The sequence below is a fragment of the Coenobita brevimanus genome, chromosome 6 (assembly GCF_032717465.1).
Source record: "Coenobita brevimanus isolate Jiangsu-jjx chromosome 6, ASM3271746v2, whole genome shotgun sequence".
Lineage (NCBI taxonomy): Eukaryota > Metazoa > Arthropoda > Malacostraca > Decapoda > Coenobitidae > Coenobita > Coenobita brevimanus.
This window is the reverse complement of record NC_136959.1, coordinates 64,128,446-64,145,187: the sequence shown is the minus strand read 5'-3', so window position 1 is coordinate 64,145,187 and position 16,742 is coordinate 64,128,446. Positions and strand designations below refer to the sequence as shown.

The following is a 16,742-nucleotide window of genomic DNA, read 5'->3' as shown; positions in this document are numbered from 1 at the left end:
ATGCGAACTACTCCGAAAATAGGAAGTTATTCTGGAAGGAGATGCAGAAATGTAGCAGTGAAAGTGGAAAGAAATATGATGGTGTGAAGGATGCAAGTGGTAAGTTACTAACCCATGGAGATGAAGTAAGGACCAGATGGAATGAATATTTTGAAAACCTGATGAATGGGAATAGCGACAGCAGAGCGGCTGTAAACATGATTGGTTTTGGGGTTGTGCAGAGAAGGAATGCAGTGTCAGGAGACGTGACACTCGCACAGATGAAGAGCGCTGTGAAACAGCTGAAAAATGGGAATATAGCTGGGGTTGATGAGGTGTATCCAGCGATGCTTAAGTGTAGTGGAGAGAGTGGAATGAAGTGCTTGTTGGAGATATGTAAGACGACATGGATGAGTGAAACTGTGCCTGCAGAGTGGAAAAAGGCTGTGATTGTACCCCTGTACAAAAATAAAGGTGAGCAAAGTGAGTGCAAGAATTATCGTGGCATAAGTTTATTGATGTGGTAGGGAAGGTATATGGAAGAAATATTATAGAGAAAGTACGAGAGATATCAGAAGTCCTAGTGAGTGATGAACATGGTGGCTTTAGGAGTGGCAGAGGATGTGTGGATCAGGTATTTGCAGTGAGTCAGATAGCAGAGAAGGCTTGTGAGAAGGACCATAAGGTGTTTATGGCATTCAGGGATCTGGAAAAAGCCTACGACAAAGTAGACAGAGAGGGATTGTGTAAAGTTTTGCGCATGTATGTTGTAGATGGTGAGCTGTTAGGTGCTGTCAAGAGTTTTTATAATGGTAGCGAAGCATGTGTAAGGGTTAATGGGCATCTAAGTGAAAGGTTCACGATCAGTGTGAGCATGTGACGAGGTTGTCTGATGTCCCCATGGTTATTCAATATATATATATATGGATGGGGTGATGAGAGAAGTGAAAACAGATGTAATGGAGAGAGGGATGGCATTGGTAATGAATGGTGATGGATGGAATATCTCAAATTTGTTGTATGCTAATGATGCAGTACTGCCTGCAAGTACCGGACAGGAACTTGGTTGGCTAGTGCAGAGTTTTGCTGATGTCTTTGAGCATCATGCCTTGAGAGTAAATGTAGAGAAGAGTAAAGTGATGGTTACTGAGAGAGAAGGTGACTCCCAGTGAGTTGTCACAGTGAATGAAGAGAGACTGGAATTGGTGAGAGAGTTCAAATACTTGGGTACAGTGACAGAAAAAGAGAGGAAAATGTGCAAAAAAAGTTGAAAGTAGAGTGACACAAGGAAGAAAAGTAGCTGGTACAATGAAGGCCTTAATAAGAAACAGAGGCTAGAGTGTTGCAGCTGCACAAGGCTTACATGAGGGAGTGTTAGTGCCAACTCTAACATATGGGTGTGAGACTATGCTGTGGCATGAAAATGAAAAGTCAAGAGTAAAAGCAGTGGAGATGGGACTGTTGAGGAATGTATGTGGAGTACAGAGGGTGGATAGGATATGAAATACTTTGATTCATGAAAGGTGAGGAGTGAGGAAGTCGGTGGACACCAGAATCGAAGGGCGTGTCCTGAGATGGTATGGTCATGTGGAAAGAATGGATAACAACAGAGTGGTGAAAAAGGTATACCTGAGCGAATCTGAAGGAGGGAGGAGGCGAGGTAGGCCAAGGAGAAGGTGGAGAGATATTGTGGATGAGTGTTTGATGAAGAGAGGTTTGGAAGTCAGTGAGGCTAGGGAACTGACAAGAGATCGAGCTGGCTGGATGAATGTTGTGAGGAGAAATGCATGATCAGGAATTTTGGCACCCCTTGTGAGCATGGCAGCGTCCAGATTGACTCAACCGGATATGTTTGTGTGAAGCTGCAAAATGTGGTAAATGTTTTTTGGCATATCTGGTGGAGTCAGGATTCCGGGGGCTTGATGATGAGTGAATGGAAGTGTGGCCTACTTGGACTGGGCAAGTTTGTGCTGTCTGGACATTGCTACTCCTCACCCTGCCCTTGGGTGGGAAAGGTGGTCCAGATGATGATGATGATGATGATGATGATGATCAACCCCTTCATATACCTTATCTTCTATTTGTACTCTGCAGTTCATTCTCTGCATGTCATAATCTACCATCATATTATTTAATTCTACATACCATAATTCTGTTCTGGTTTGTATTCACTTTCAGATTTTCTTTTTGTGCAAACTGTGATTTGTGCAATCACTACTTTCTGTAGTTCACTCATACTTTCCATCAGCAAAGCTGCCTCATCAACAAAAGGGAAATTAAACAGTGACCATATACTATACTGCCACCTTATTTTACATCAGCACCTGTATCTGCTGTACTCACTTTCAACTCCTTGACTACTCTATCCATACACAGCAGCATACTAAAGAAAGTGACACTACTCTAACCATATATACAACCAAAGTGATAAGAGTACATCCCAGTTAAATAATAAGCTTGGGGAATTTACCTTCCCAGTTTCCAATTTTTCCCAGATATATGATATATACTCTTACACATGGGCTACATCATTAAAATATATATAATACCACTCGTATCCAAGGCCTCACTAACAGATTCCATCATTTAAAACATAATCTCCTCTTAAACACACCCCTTACACCTAACACACATAACTGCAGTGTCGTACATTAGTGCTAGTCCATTTTCTATGATGCATAAACTCATCTTAGGATGCATTTGCACTGGTAGGGAAGATAAAATCTGGCAGATAGAAATGATGGTTTGTTTAGTTGGATGAAATTACTGTACTTGCACTTCCTACTTATCTATGTTATTATCTAGAAAACTGCTGAACAGTGGGTAAGGGGTGGAGTGACTGCAGTCAGGTGAGGATGAAATTGATAAGGGGTGGAGTGACTGCAGTCAGGTGAGGATGAAATTGATGAGCCATGGCTGTATAAACAGCTGTAAGCAAGGGCGTCATGAACATTTTATTGAACAGCACTTCTTTTCAAATCATCAGTTCACCAAAAAATGCTGTAGATTTATTTCTCTCTTCTTTCATAGTACTATCAATTAAATAATATTTAACAGTACGGACTTGCCATGGTACCGTAAAATACAGTAAACTCGAAGGAAGTCTGAGTCAACTCATTGGGTAGAAAACTGTACCGGTACCACAAATTTTCGGTTGATGAAAAGTATGCCATTTTCTCAATGGATTTATTCATCTTACTTTTCTCAAAAAACTCTTTAAGCTTGGGTCCCTGGGGCTTTTTATCATAAATTGTGGAACTTCCTACTTTAAATTCTGTCATCAGTATCATATACTGTAATGCTCACTTTTTCAAGTCTCTTGCATATGTCCAGCTTCTGTTTCAAGGTGAGCACAGTGTGCTTTAAGATTAGTTTGCACTCTAGGCACCAGAGGGTAGAAATCACCATCTATATGCTTTAAGATTAGTTTGCCCTTTAGGCACCAGAGGGTAGAAATTACTATCTATATGCTTTACGATTAGTTTGCACTTTAGGCACCAGAGGGTAGAAATTACCGTCTATCACAACACAAAAACACAACTGCAAGAGTGCTTGTCTACTGACTGGTGGCGGTAAGCAGACTGGTGATATGTGAAGATATAGAAAGTGATCAAATTAGAGGAGGGGAGAGTGGACAGGAGGACAGGGAAAGTGAATTAACTAGGAAACGGCCTAAACCAAAAATGCCTTCGCTTCACATCGCCCAACTTCACCTGGTCTCACGTGACATGTGACTATCCTGTGAAGGGGCAGGCATTAACAGTGGCACACACGGTTATATTTTTATTTATATATCTGCCAGTCCATGAATTTTTCCAGTTGTCTGATAATCCTGGTTATCTAGATAGTGGATAAATAGGATTGTACCATAATAGCCATATATATTGGCATACTAAATAACATAATGACAGTTCACATCCACCTCTTACACTATCTATCTATTCTATCTATCTATTGTCCGAAGCCTTAATCCCGTAAGGGGTGGCCACGAACAAATCGCCTCTGTATCGCCCTGTCCCCCCCCCATCTCATTGCCCTGCTCCCAGCTCACATCCCCCTCCCTCATATACCTCCACACTCCATCCCTCCATCTCATCCTCGGCCACCCCCTCCCTCTCCCCCCCTCCACCTCACTCACATACATTCTCCTTGTCAGTCTCTCACTCTCCATCCTCTCCACATGTCCAAACCACCTCAGTGTGATTCTCCTAATGTTTCCTATCACATCCACATCCACACCACAACGCTCCTTCACTTCCTCATTTGTCAGTCTGTCTCTCCATGTGACTCCACATGCTCCTCTCAAATAACTCATTTCCACTGCTCTCACTCTTGACTTCTGTCTCTCCAACAAGGTCCAAGTTTCACTTCTATATGTCAGAGATGGTATTACAATCCTGTCATGTAGTAGCTTCTTCACTTCCATGCTCACTTCCCTGTTTCTTATCACTGCTTTCAAGGAACCAGCAACCTTTCTTCCCTCTTACAATAATATTTAAGGTGTCCCTCACCTTCATCCCCATCTTCTCATATGCATTACTACCCACATAAAAGGATTTTACTACCCCTAAGAAATTCTTTCATAAACCAAATGTGTCCAGCACACTGCACACTCCTAAAAACCACTAAATCTAATGCTTTTTCCAAACCCATTAATTTAAAATGCAGCTTGTAATTCTTTCCAATATGCTGTGCTGGTAATTCTCAGCTAATATCCTCAGAGTACAATATATAGGGTGTCCACAAATTATTTTCAGAACTTGAAAAATTCATTACAAATACAAGAGTTATGAAATTTCATGCATCTTGTTGCATATTAGAGAAAAATATTACTATTATTTTTTACAGTACTATTTAGTATACCTCTATGTGAGCACCATTAGCATCATGAAGCAATTGGACCATCTCTTCCAAGCAAACAGTTGGTAAATGTTTTGTTTTCGAACTCCAACAACCAGATTCCAGTGAGGTGGTTCCTCATCCTACTTGATGATGATAGTTGTCTTCCAAATGTAATAGCATTAATTCATTCAAGATGTCAAGGCAAACATCTGCCATAATACTGTGAAACAGAATCAGTGGACATCCTGTATATTTTGCCTATACTGTACTCTCTTTCCAAACTCACTGTTTCTCATCTATATTAATAATTCTGCAATGGTCTGCACTCTCTGTAACTGTATCTTGCAATAAACCTTCCCTGGTATACTCAGCATTTTAATCCCACTGCAATTTTTCCTCTCTTCCATGCTACCCTTTTCTTTATATGATAATTGCAAAGTACTGCACTTTTCCAGTCTTCAGGTACTTCCCTGTAAATCATGCCAACTTATATACTGTGTTCTGTTCATTGTGTTAACTAACTCCTAACCACAAAATCTTAATATTTCTCCTCTAATGTCATCTAATCCTACTGCCCTATGCACCTTCAGTTCATCTAATCCTCCTGCTCTATGCAAGTACAGTTCATTAACCAATATATGAAATTTCTCCTCTGTTTTCTTTTGTGCATGATACTGATCCTTCCATGTGTTTCACTATCAGTTACCAATACTACCATAACCATTATTCATTATTCTATATGTAAACGTAAATATATATATATACAGTATATGTATGTACTGTGTGTGTGTGTGTATATATATATATATATACTGTATATATATATATATATATATATATATATATATATATATATATATATATATAGTAAAACCTCGATATAACAAACTTCAATAAACCGGAATTCCCCTTTATCGGAATCGAGGAGCTACTGGACTAAATTCCTATACAGTATATTGGAAAAAGTCCGATAAAGCCAGAAGCAGTCCGGACTACCTGACCACTTCAGCTATGTTCACCACAATAAGATGAATAAAAGACAGGTCTACCAATGTACAGTACAGTATTACTATATACTGTATATTATACCATTTGATTATCGTAGTGCAGGTATCACACAGTACAGTACTGCAGTGGTAGTGTAAACAGTTTAAACACCGTTGGTGAGATCCGGACTAATGTCAGATATATCAGAAAAAGTCCAGGTTGGGAGGGGGATGTCTGGATGTCGCTTTTATCGTAAATTTCATTTTCGGAATGGTTTTGGCCCCAATTAGTCTGTTATAGTGAGGTCTTATTGTATTCTGTTCATAAGGACTTTAGTAAGGAGTCTGTAAATAACTGATAATAAGCTAATGGGTCGACAGTCACGAAGATCTTTTGAATCACCATTTTGTAAAGTGAAAATAACTACAGTATTGCATTACCCCAAGTTTTGGGATTTTTCTTCTTTCTTATGCATTGAGTAAATAAGCAGGTGAGTCTGTTTTGTACTTCTACTCTCACATCCATCAATAAATCTGCTACTATTCCATCTTCTCCCAGAGCCTTCCCTCTTTTCATATTTTTAAGAGAAATGTTCCTCTCCTCCATCCTCCTTTCCTTCCATCCTCTTCTGTCTTTGTTTCCTTCATTCTTTCCTCATCCTTCTGCCTACAGGTGACTTTACACTCCCTCTTCTGTCTTTCCTTCATTCTTTCCTCTTCCTTCTGCTTGTGAGTGACTTTACACTGAGTGACATGCCAAATGGTTTCCTGTACACCAGGAAACCATTAGTTATGCTGGATGGTAACCATATGACCAAATTTTGGCGTCTGATGGTTTAGTGGGTAATTACGGTGCTCCAATCGGATTGAGCCAGTGATGGTTTATATCCAAATGGTGGTTGGGATTTATAGCTCACGCAATGCCACTCAGGGAGGATCGAGGCTGGTTACTCTCATCTTAAACGTCAAGACCAACCTGCCTAGCCCCGGGCTCCTACACTCCTCATGGGACACCATAAGATTGGATGATGAATGAATGAATGATTTACTTCGTCTGGTTTTACCTCAAGTATTCACTTGTGTCAACTGAAAAGTTAGCTACTGGTGCTACTGACTTTGATGCATACAGTTCTTTGTAAAATTCTTCAAATCTCTTCACCATCTTATCTCTGCATTTAATAACTTCACTGTTTTTGTCGTTCAGTGATATAATCTGTCTTCCTAGTGCCATTCTGCTTCAGACCTGTTTTAGACTTTTTCCTTTTTTGATGGTTTCTTTAATGTGATCCATGTTTTCTTTTTTCTTCTCTTTGTCCCTTGTTGATAACCTTACTTAATTCCACTCATTCCTTTCCATCGTTCTTTGTTTTTACTTTCATTTTCTTTCTTTTTTTTTCACGAGCTCGTGTCTTTTCCGAATACTTCTTGGCTTTGGTTGCATTAGGTTTTCTTACTACTTTCGCTGAGTCTCGGCACTTTTGTTAGTCTGTCATTCAATTCATCAGTGTCACATTCAGCATTACTTAGAGCTTGAAACCTATTTGTGTTAATCCAACTGAATGGCTGCTTTGTTTTTGTTTACTTTTATTGGGCATATCTCTTTATTTTCAATCATCTTTCTTTCACTTCTGAAGTAGAATCTGGCTGTGCAACTAACCATTCTATGGTCACTTCCTATATTTACTTTGTTGATAACTGACATTTGTGATCGTGTTATTCTTATCTGTTATAATGAAGTCAATTTCATTCTTTGTTTTGCATTTGGACTTCTCCAGGTCCACTTTTTCCCCGTTCTTTTGTGAAAGAATATGTTCATTATTCTCATGTTACACATTTCAGGAAAATTTACCACCACTTCTCCTCTTTCATTCCTTTCTCGCACTCCAACTTTTCCCATGCATGGTTCTCCATTTTTTGATTTCCCAACTTTTGCACTGAGGTCTCCCATGAGTTTAGTATATGTGGTCTTTTTTCCTTCCATAATCTGGGAAATGTCATCACTGAATGTTTCTATTTCTTCACCTGAGCTATGAGAAGTCGGTGCATATACACTACTTGTATTACATTCAGGATGTACATTTTGCACAGTCTAATTACAATCCATGCTGCTCTGTCAGATACTCTACTGAATTTAACAACGTTGTCTGCAAGATTTCTGTTAATCAGAAATCCTACACCACTAACTCTTTCATTTTGCCTTCCTCTATAGTAAAATAGGTCCTTGCTGTCTTTGAGCTGAATTACTTTTTCTTCTCTTCTGGGGATCTCACTCAAACCTACAATATTCCAACTAATGTTTTTCAATTCAGTCATTAAGTTATCAAGTTCGTAATCTTCTGTGAGGCTTCTTACACTGTATGTATAGATCCTCATGGATTTCAGTTTGTTTGATACCCCAGTCTCTAATTTTTGCCAATACAGTGCCTACTCACTTTCGATGGCAAATTGCCTGTAAGCACGCAAGGCAGTGCAGTTGGACCTTTAGTAGACAATGATCCAACAGGCATAACCATCGAATCATTTGAAACAGAATTCATGCTCGATTGGGAGGACTGTGGCAAATAATCTCACCTCCCTGCCATATAGTATCTGGTGTAATGTAATTTTTTGTGCCACCTTATTCAGTATACTGTATTTGGTGGAGCCCTATATATCTATAAGGGGTCCCATGGTCCACGCCATCCAAGACAGTACCTCATATATCTACAAAGCCTTCCCCTATCTGCTACCCAGGGACACACCAAAGTACCTCAAAGTCTAAGGCAGAAACAGGTCAAAGGAGAAAAGACCATGAAGACTGCTTATGCTATTTCTCTTGTAGGCATTATAGGCTACTCTTGCAATCATAAAGCTGATTTCCATACACATTTTCCTTGCATATGTTTTAATATCATGATCTGACAAACTCAATGGATGCTTATTTTTTTTCTCCCAAGTATCTAACAATGGAGGCATATGTGACTGTATACTCAGGTGAACCACTATACCCGTAGTAAATTTTTAAATCCATTTCTTCCTTCTGCCCACAGGTGACTTTACACTCCCTCTTCTGTCTTTCTTTTCTTCACTCTTTCCTCTTCCTTCTCCCTATGGGTGACTCTACACTGAGTAACAAGCCAAATGGTTAGCTGTACACCAGGAAACCATTTACCATGCTGGGTGGTAACCATAAAACCAAATTATGGCTCCTGAGGGTTTAGTGGGTAATTAAGATGCTCTAATTGCATTGAGCCTGTGTAGGTTTATATCCAAGGAATGGTTTGGGTTTACTGCTCACATAATGCCACTGAGGGATAAGTGAGGCTGGCCACTGTCATCTTAAATGTCAGGGCCAACTTGCCTAGCCCTGGGCTCCTACACTCATGGGGCTGCATAGGATTGGGTGATGGATGGATGGATCATTAAAACACAAATCCAAGCATATCAACACAGTGTAAGGTTCTCTTCATCTTAGACATTTGCAATACACACAGTAAATATAGAATTTTACCATGAAAGATGAGCACTTAAAAATTGAGGGGTTGTGCGATGGAAAGGGTTCACAGACCACCAGCCAGAAAATGTTTTTACTGGATAAGACTGTTTTCACCCATATTCTACCATGTGGCCTTGGATGAGAACACCTTCCACCACTGGAGGTATGGATGAGTCCTTCAAAAAAAGAAGAAAAAAAAAAAAGTACTGTACATGCACCTGGCTGTGGTGGTGGTATGTAAGCAGAGGAGGACGCCTATTCTGTGTGTGTGTGTGTGTGTGTGTGTGTGTGTGTGTGTGTGTGTGTGTGTGTGCGTGTGTGTGTGTGTGTGTGTGTGTGTGTGTGTGTGTGTGTGTGTGTGTGTGTGTGTGTGTGTGTGTGTGTGTGTGTGTGTGTGTGTGTGTGTGTGTGTGTGTGTGTGTGTGTGTGTGTGTGTGTGTGTGTGTGTGTGTGTGTGTGTGTGTGTGTGTGTGTGTGTGTGTGTGTGTGTGTGTGTGTGTGTGTGTGTGTGTGTGTGTGTGTGTGTGTGTGTGTGTGTGTGTGTGTGTGTGTGTGTGTGTGTGTGTGTGTGTGTGTGTGTGTGTGTGTGTGTGTGTGTGTGTGTGTGTGTGTGTGTGTGTGTGTGTGTGTGTGTGTGTGTGTGTGTGTGTGTGTGTGTGTGTGTGTGTGTGTGTGTGTGTGTGTGTGTGTGTGTGTGTGTGTGTGTGTGTGTGTGTGTGTGTGTGTGTGTGTGTGTGTGTGTGTGTGTGTGTGTGTGTGTGTGCATGCATGCGTGCGTGCGTATGCGTTGGTTGCGGACAATGAGAATATACCCGGGCCGCAAACCTCATTTACTCATTGGCTGATCGTATGTGACGGTGTGTTTGGTGGGAGTTTTTGCTACACCATTCATCAGTCCCTACCACTGTGCTCTGTTCACAGCATGCAAAGAGAAATTCTCGCAGTTTTACAGCCTACCTGTATGACATTTTTGGGGGGGCCCACAGCACATTCATTTTGTTTAATGGTACTTGTCTTCATTCTAATCAATGTTGTTTGTTGCTTAAGCAATCAAGTTTTGCCAGAAAACGGGTTGAAAGTTCAGCAAAATTTAAAAAAGAAATAAGATAAAAAATTACAATAATAAAAAATATTATTAATACCAATTTCATAGATATGGCCAAAATATTATAGGAATCACATCTACACTCAAAAAAGCTTTCCTAAGAAAAAAAAAAATTCAACCATTAAAATAAAAAAAGTTAAGGTTGTGAGAATATTGCTGAACTTTAAACCCATTTTCTGGAGATTTATGATATGGAATGAGAACACCTTACATCCCATGACCCCTCAATTCACCCACTTTCCATAATCAAATACCAACGATTCACCACAAATGGATGCATCAGGAACACAATTTATCCCCCATCCTTACCTGAAACTACCCAATTATCATTTCCCCCAAACCATTCAACCTTAAGTTTTAATCTACTGTTCATTTCTGCTGTTCTCATCAATGAGTAATCCTGATTCTTTTCATTACTTAATTACTCCTGCTTCTAGTCATTACTTTATTATCAAAGGAAACGATAGCTATTTGCCTACACTGATATCATCAGTCTGTCATATTGTACACACAATTGGTCAGTGCTGGAACAGTATTCATCAACTAAACTTCTTGCTGGGGGTGTACATTAGGGAATATAACAATTCCTTACAAGAAACAGCTTACCAGGATGTCTCCTTATAGCTCAGACCTACATTGTACCAACATAAAATACTGAGACTAGTTACTACACACTCAGATCTCTAACCAGCAGAATGGTGCAGTGCATTTGTTATACGACATGCTGAGGGATGAAATCCACACTTCTTGTTTCTGCCTCCTTCTGTATTACTGTACATCTATCTTTTATTTGGACAAGCATTCAAATTCATGTGTTAGAACACAGTACAAAAATGTTTCCAAAAGACTCCATGTGAAAGGGCCACATGGATGGCATCCATCATTATAACATAGTACTGTATCTACCAGTGGGCACCTTTGTAGTTCCCATTCATTCATTCATCATCCAATCCTACATTGCCCCATGAAGAGCGTAGAAGCCCGGGGCTAGGCAAGCTGGTCCTGACATTTGAGATGAAAGTGACCAACCTCACTCATCCGTGAGTGACATTACGTGAGCAATAACCCCAACCAGTTGCCATATAGAAAAAATGGTTACAACCAAGCCCACTGAAAGCTTAATGCCAGGGTACCATAGTCCATTTAAGGGCAGGAGACCAATCTACACTTCTTGCAAAGGTTGGGATTCGCTGCTGCCAATGGAAGAAACAACAAAAATATTTGTACCTTTGGTGATGCTTGGAGCTGGCACAGCAGATGAAATCACAAAAATATTCTTACCTTTTTACGATGGTGCTTTGAGTTGGCACTGCGGATGGAAGCTGTGGGTGGCAGTGCATCTGAATAAGTTTTCCGTTCTGCTGCTGTTTTCACTTTGTGGGGCTCCTGCAGGAAGCTGGTGGCAGACTGAGACTTCTGTGGTGTTGTTCTAGGTCTTCTGAATGGGCTGAAAGACATACTCATGGAGCTCTCCATGCGCTGAGCTGTTGAAAGATCTGATCGGGTTGGCAGTGCCCCGCCTGTTACTTCACGAAGACCAGTGCGCCCAAATTTGGCCATTTTCATTGCTGCTATTTTCATGGTGAGTCTTCCCTGTGCAAAGAAAGATGCATGAGATTAAAACATGCACTACCATGTGAGTACGTTTAAGTACTTGGGTAGTGTGATGAGTAAGGATGGAGGTTTGGAGGGTGAAGTGCTTGAAGAGGAACAGCACGGAAGAAAGGTTGCTGGTTCTTTGAAAGCAGTGTTAAGAAACAGGGAAGTGAGCATGGAAGTGAAAAAGTTACTACATGACAGTATTGTGATACCAACTCTAACGTATGGAAGTGAAGCTTGGACGTTGTTGGAAGGACACAAGTCAAGAGTGAGAGCAGTGGAAATGAGTTATTTAAGAGGAGCCTGTGGAGTCACATGGAGAGACAGGTTGACGAATGAGGATATAAAGGAGCGTTGTGGTGTGGATGTGGATGTGATAGGAAGCGTTACGAGGAACACACATGAGGTGGTTTGGCCATGTGGAGAGGATGGAGGGTGAAAGACTGACGAAGAGAGTGTATGTGAGTGAGATGGAGGGGGGAAAAGGGAGGGGGAGGCCGAGGATGAGATGGAGGGATGGGGTGGAGAGGCATATGAGAGAGGGGGGTGTGAGTTGGGAGCAGGGCAGTGAAATGGCAGGGGACAGGGCGACTTGGAGGAGATTTGTTTGTGGCCACCCCAAATGGGATTGAGGCGTCAATTTTCCATTGGGTGGGTCTGCTTTCTACATTAATGTGAGCCATGAGTCAGTTTTCCACTGGGTTGGATTTTTTTTACAACAACTCCACTGCTAGCCAGGCAGTCTCAAATGAACAGAATAGAAGGGGGAGCAGTTATACAAGGGACTTCTTTTCTTCTCTGAATCATGCCCTCAGTGAAAAAATAACTTTGTTCTAGACTTTTCCACTCAATGAAATAACTGGGTAAGTTCAGATAATGATAAGGATAAATTGCTACATGTTAGCACAGGACTAAAACAAGAACTGAGATTTCAGAAACAAACTGCCAAACACACTGCTATTATGTCTGTATACAAATGAATCTTGAATACACCGAGACCTCAAAGGATTGAATGTGCAACTGGTTGTGTGGCTCATTTTCACTGGGCACTCTTTCAATAGTTCTTTCACTGTTATGCACTTTTTTACTGTTTTAAGTTTATATCCATCCCATTTTTTTAAATGAGATGTGTCATGATGATAAAAATACACAATATTGTACAGAAAAAAAGAAAAAAAAAAAAATCAACCTAAAACATCTTTCCTATGAGGACAGCACATTACTGTATATCTATCTATACATCTATATATACTGCATATCTATCTCTATATACAAATCCTCAATATAACGAACTAACTGGGGGGAAGAGTGGGTCAATAAATCCAAAAGTTCGCTATATACGAGGGGTTGGTATTTCCAAGGGATTACCAAACTAAGTTCACTATATACGGGGGGTGTTAGAGTCCTATGTGCTCAAACATAACCTAAACTAACTCTATGAAGTTTTTCATGGAGAATTAGATGGTTTATGAAGCTGTACATGCATATACAATACAGTAAAAAGTTGAACATATAAACACAATACCTTTAAAAAGAATGCAGTAAAATGTAGTACTGATACAGTATGCTTTCTGTGCCAGGAAGAGATGTTGTTGTCACCATGCGCTGATTCCTGAACTTTCCCCTCATTTGGCAAACTTTGTTCACAAAATCAGGGGGAAGTTCTGTCGCAATTTGGCTGTTCGTTATACCCAAAATTTGCAATACCAGGGTTTGTTATATCAAGGGCTTACTGTATTACTGTACTGTATATGTATATACTGGTATATACTGCATATATATATATATATATATATATATATATATATATATATAGTGATCCCTCAATTATCCAGACATTCATAATCTGAACGTGTTCAGTATCCGAAGGCTGGGCCTTAGCTCTATTAAACCATTATCCAAATTTACTTGCTATTATCCAGACACACACAAACACACACACATGTATATATATATATATATATATATATGTGTCCGGATATATATGGAGTAAATGGGAAGTTGCTGAATGTCGTGAAGAGTATGTCGTAATGAGTTTGGGAGTGTGTGTAAGAAACAGATTTGAAAGGTGAATGTACGGAAGAGTAAAGTTAGGGTCTTTCAGGGAAGTGTAGTCACTGAATGTACAGTGAGGCAGGATGAGGGGGAAATGGAAAATGTGGGTGCGTTTAAGTAATGATGGAAGTTTAGAGGGTGAACTGCTTGAAAGGGTACAACAAGAAAGAAATGTTGCTGGTTCTTTGAAAGCAGTGATAAGGAACAGGGAAGTGAGCATGACAGTAAAGTCACCACATGACAGCATTGTGATACCAACTCTAACGTATAGAAGTGAAGCTTGAACCTCGTTGGAAGGAAACGAGTGACAGCAGTGGAAATGAGTTACTTGAGAGGAGCATGTGATGTTACATGGAGAGACAAATGAAGAAGTGATGGAGTGCTGTGGTGTGGATGTGAATGTGACAGAATGCGTTAGGAGAAATATATTGAGGTGGTTTGGCCATGTGGAGAGGATGGTAAGTGACTGACTAACGAGGAGAGTGTATGCGAGTAAGGTGGAGGGGGGAAGAGGAAGGGGGGAGGCTGAGGATGAGATAGAGGGATGGAGTGGAGAGGTATATGAGAGAGGGGTGTGTGAGCTGGAAGCAAGGCAATGAAGTGGCATTGGACAGGCCAATGAGGAGACAATTTGTTTGTGGACCCCCCTTACGGGATTGAGGCGTCTGGCAACAGATGGACAGATATGTATAAACACAGTCAGCACTCACATAACACGTGATCTTTAAGCGCGAAAATCACATAATGTGGGAGCCAAAACTTTATGTTTGAATTTCGTCACAACGCAAAAATGATGGGCGTTACGTGGACAAAGGAAGCCGCCCATTTTTTTTAACACCTTACTATATGGTGATGACAGACATAATGCAGCCAGAGGCCACAAATAAAGGTTCAAACAGTCATAATGCAGTGGGAACAAACACAATGCAGCCAGCAATAGTCATAGTGCGGGTTGCATCAGCCTAGGACGTATGGCTGTCACGGCCGACTGAGCATTCCTGCCCCAGTTGAGCCTACCTTTCCCTGCACTCTGGCTGCACATGTGCTCTGTGTGATCTTTGTGACTAGGAGGAGTCCTGTCCTGCCTCAGAACCTCACTTCACTTCCCCCCAGCATGCTCACAACCTCTTCCACTCAGGTGAGGAATCCTCCAGTATTTGTAATGAAATCTTTAGTAGGTAGGTAAATGTCCTGGGAAAAAAAAAAAAAAAAAAATTGCCTCAAACGGTGAACTTGGGGCTCGCTTAGGTAACATGTAAACATATGGCCCTATAACATGGAAACCTCATAAAGCAAGAGTTACAGGCTACAATATTCTCTTCGTGTGTGTGTGTGTGTGTGTGTGTGTGTGTGTGTGCATATATATATATATATATATATATATATATATATATATATATATATATATATATATTCGTTTTAGTTTTCATTTTTAAAGGCTCCAACATGCTTGTATGTGTCGGCCTTGGTCACCTAATGGCGGCTCTCCACGCTGCACGGTCCATTGCAGCCTCCGTGTTCAGTCCCTAAACCCTGAGGTCACACATAATGACCTCGTCCCATGTCTTTCTTGGTCTACCCCTCACAACCCCACCCCCAATATTAACACTTCTCATCTTCCTCACCCAATTATCATCCCCCATCCTCTGAAGATAAATATATATATATATATATATATATATATATATATATATATATACATGCCACCACAATGAAATGATTAATGTAAAATTTATTTTGAGCCAGCATCATATAATATTAGTGGTAGGTGGTGGCGACCATCATCCACTCACTTGATGTAGTGCTGCCTACTTCTTCCTTAGCCTTTATCATTCTTTTTCCGTGCCTGCCCTACTCTCTTCCTATTTCTTCCATCTTTCCTGTCACTTCTTATTTTCTTTACTTTACAGGTGGCTTTACATTGAGTGATAAGCCAAATGGTTTCCTGTAAGCCAAGAAACCATTTACAATGCTGGGTGGTAACCATATAACCAAACCATACGTGCTCCCTACATGTCAACAAGTGGGTTGGTGGAGGGTTAGTGCCCCTCCCCGTAAAAGAAATAACTCAAAGTCAAATGGCCACCCCTTACCGGATCATGGCGTCTGGCAATAGATAGATAGATAGATAGATAGATAGATCATATAATATTCTTTTCAAATCAGGACCAGACAATTAATTCTGAGTCAAACGGGGACAGTTTAATGATCCAGCACCAGACAAATTTATTCTGAGTCTGCACCAGATAAATCTATTCTGAGCCGGCATCAGACAAATTTATTCTGAGCCAGCCTCAACCAGACTTATTAAGCTACCACCAGACAACTTTCCTTTGACTCAGCACCAGACAAATTAAGCCACACTACCCCCAACCACAATTTTATTCATCTATGGGACATACTGCACCTTTAATACTCTGACCATGAATTTCTCATCTAAAGAAAATCACTTGATGCTGAATTAATAAAACATGAAAAAACACCCATAGCAGCAAGTGGGTTAATAAAACATGAAAAAACACCCATAGCAGCAAGTGGGTTAATCAAGATAGTTTTTAATTATTTCAGTGACAATTTTCCTCAGCTTATTGAAAATCATCTGGTTTTAGGTGGGAATGAAATCATTACGTACGGTACATCCATAGCAGCAAAAAGGCTTACCTGTATGTATGGTATTCACACATAATCTTAATCCCAATTA

General features: G+C 40.4%; 1 protein-coding gene across 1 annotated transcript in view; it reads right to left on the bottom strand.

Annotated features, from left to right (window-relative positions):
• The window catches only part of ash1 (histone-lysine N-methyltransferase ash1), a 296,085-nt gene that overhangs the window by 255,172 nt on the left and 24,171 nt on the right, over window positions 1-16,742 (bottom strand). Inside the window, exon 5 of the mRNA XM_080272689.1 lies at window positions 11,669-11,980. Within this exon, the coding sequence (XP_080128815.1) occupies window positions 11,669-11,980 (312 nt within the window). The remainder of the gene's footprint in view (window positions 1-11,668; window positions 11,981-16,742) is intronic.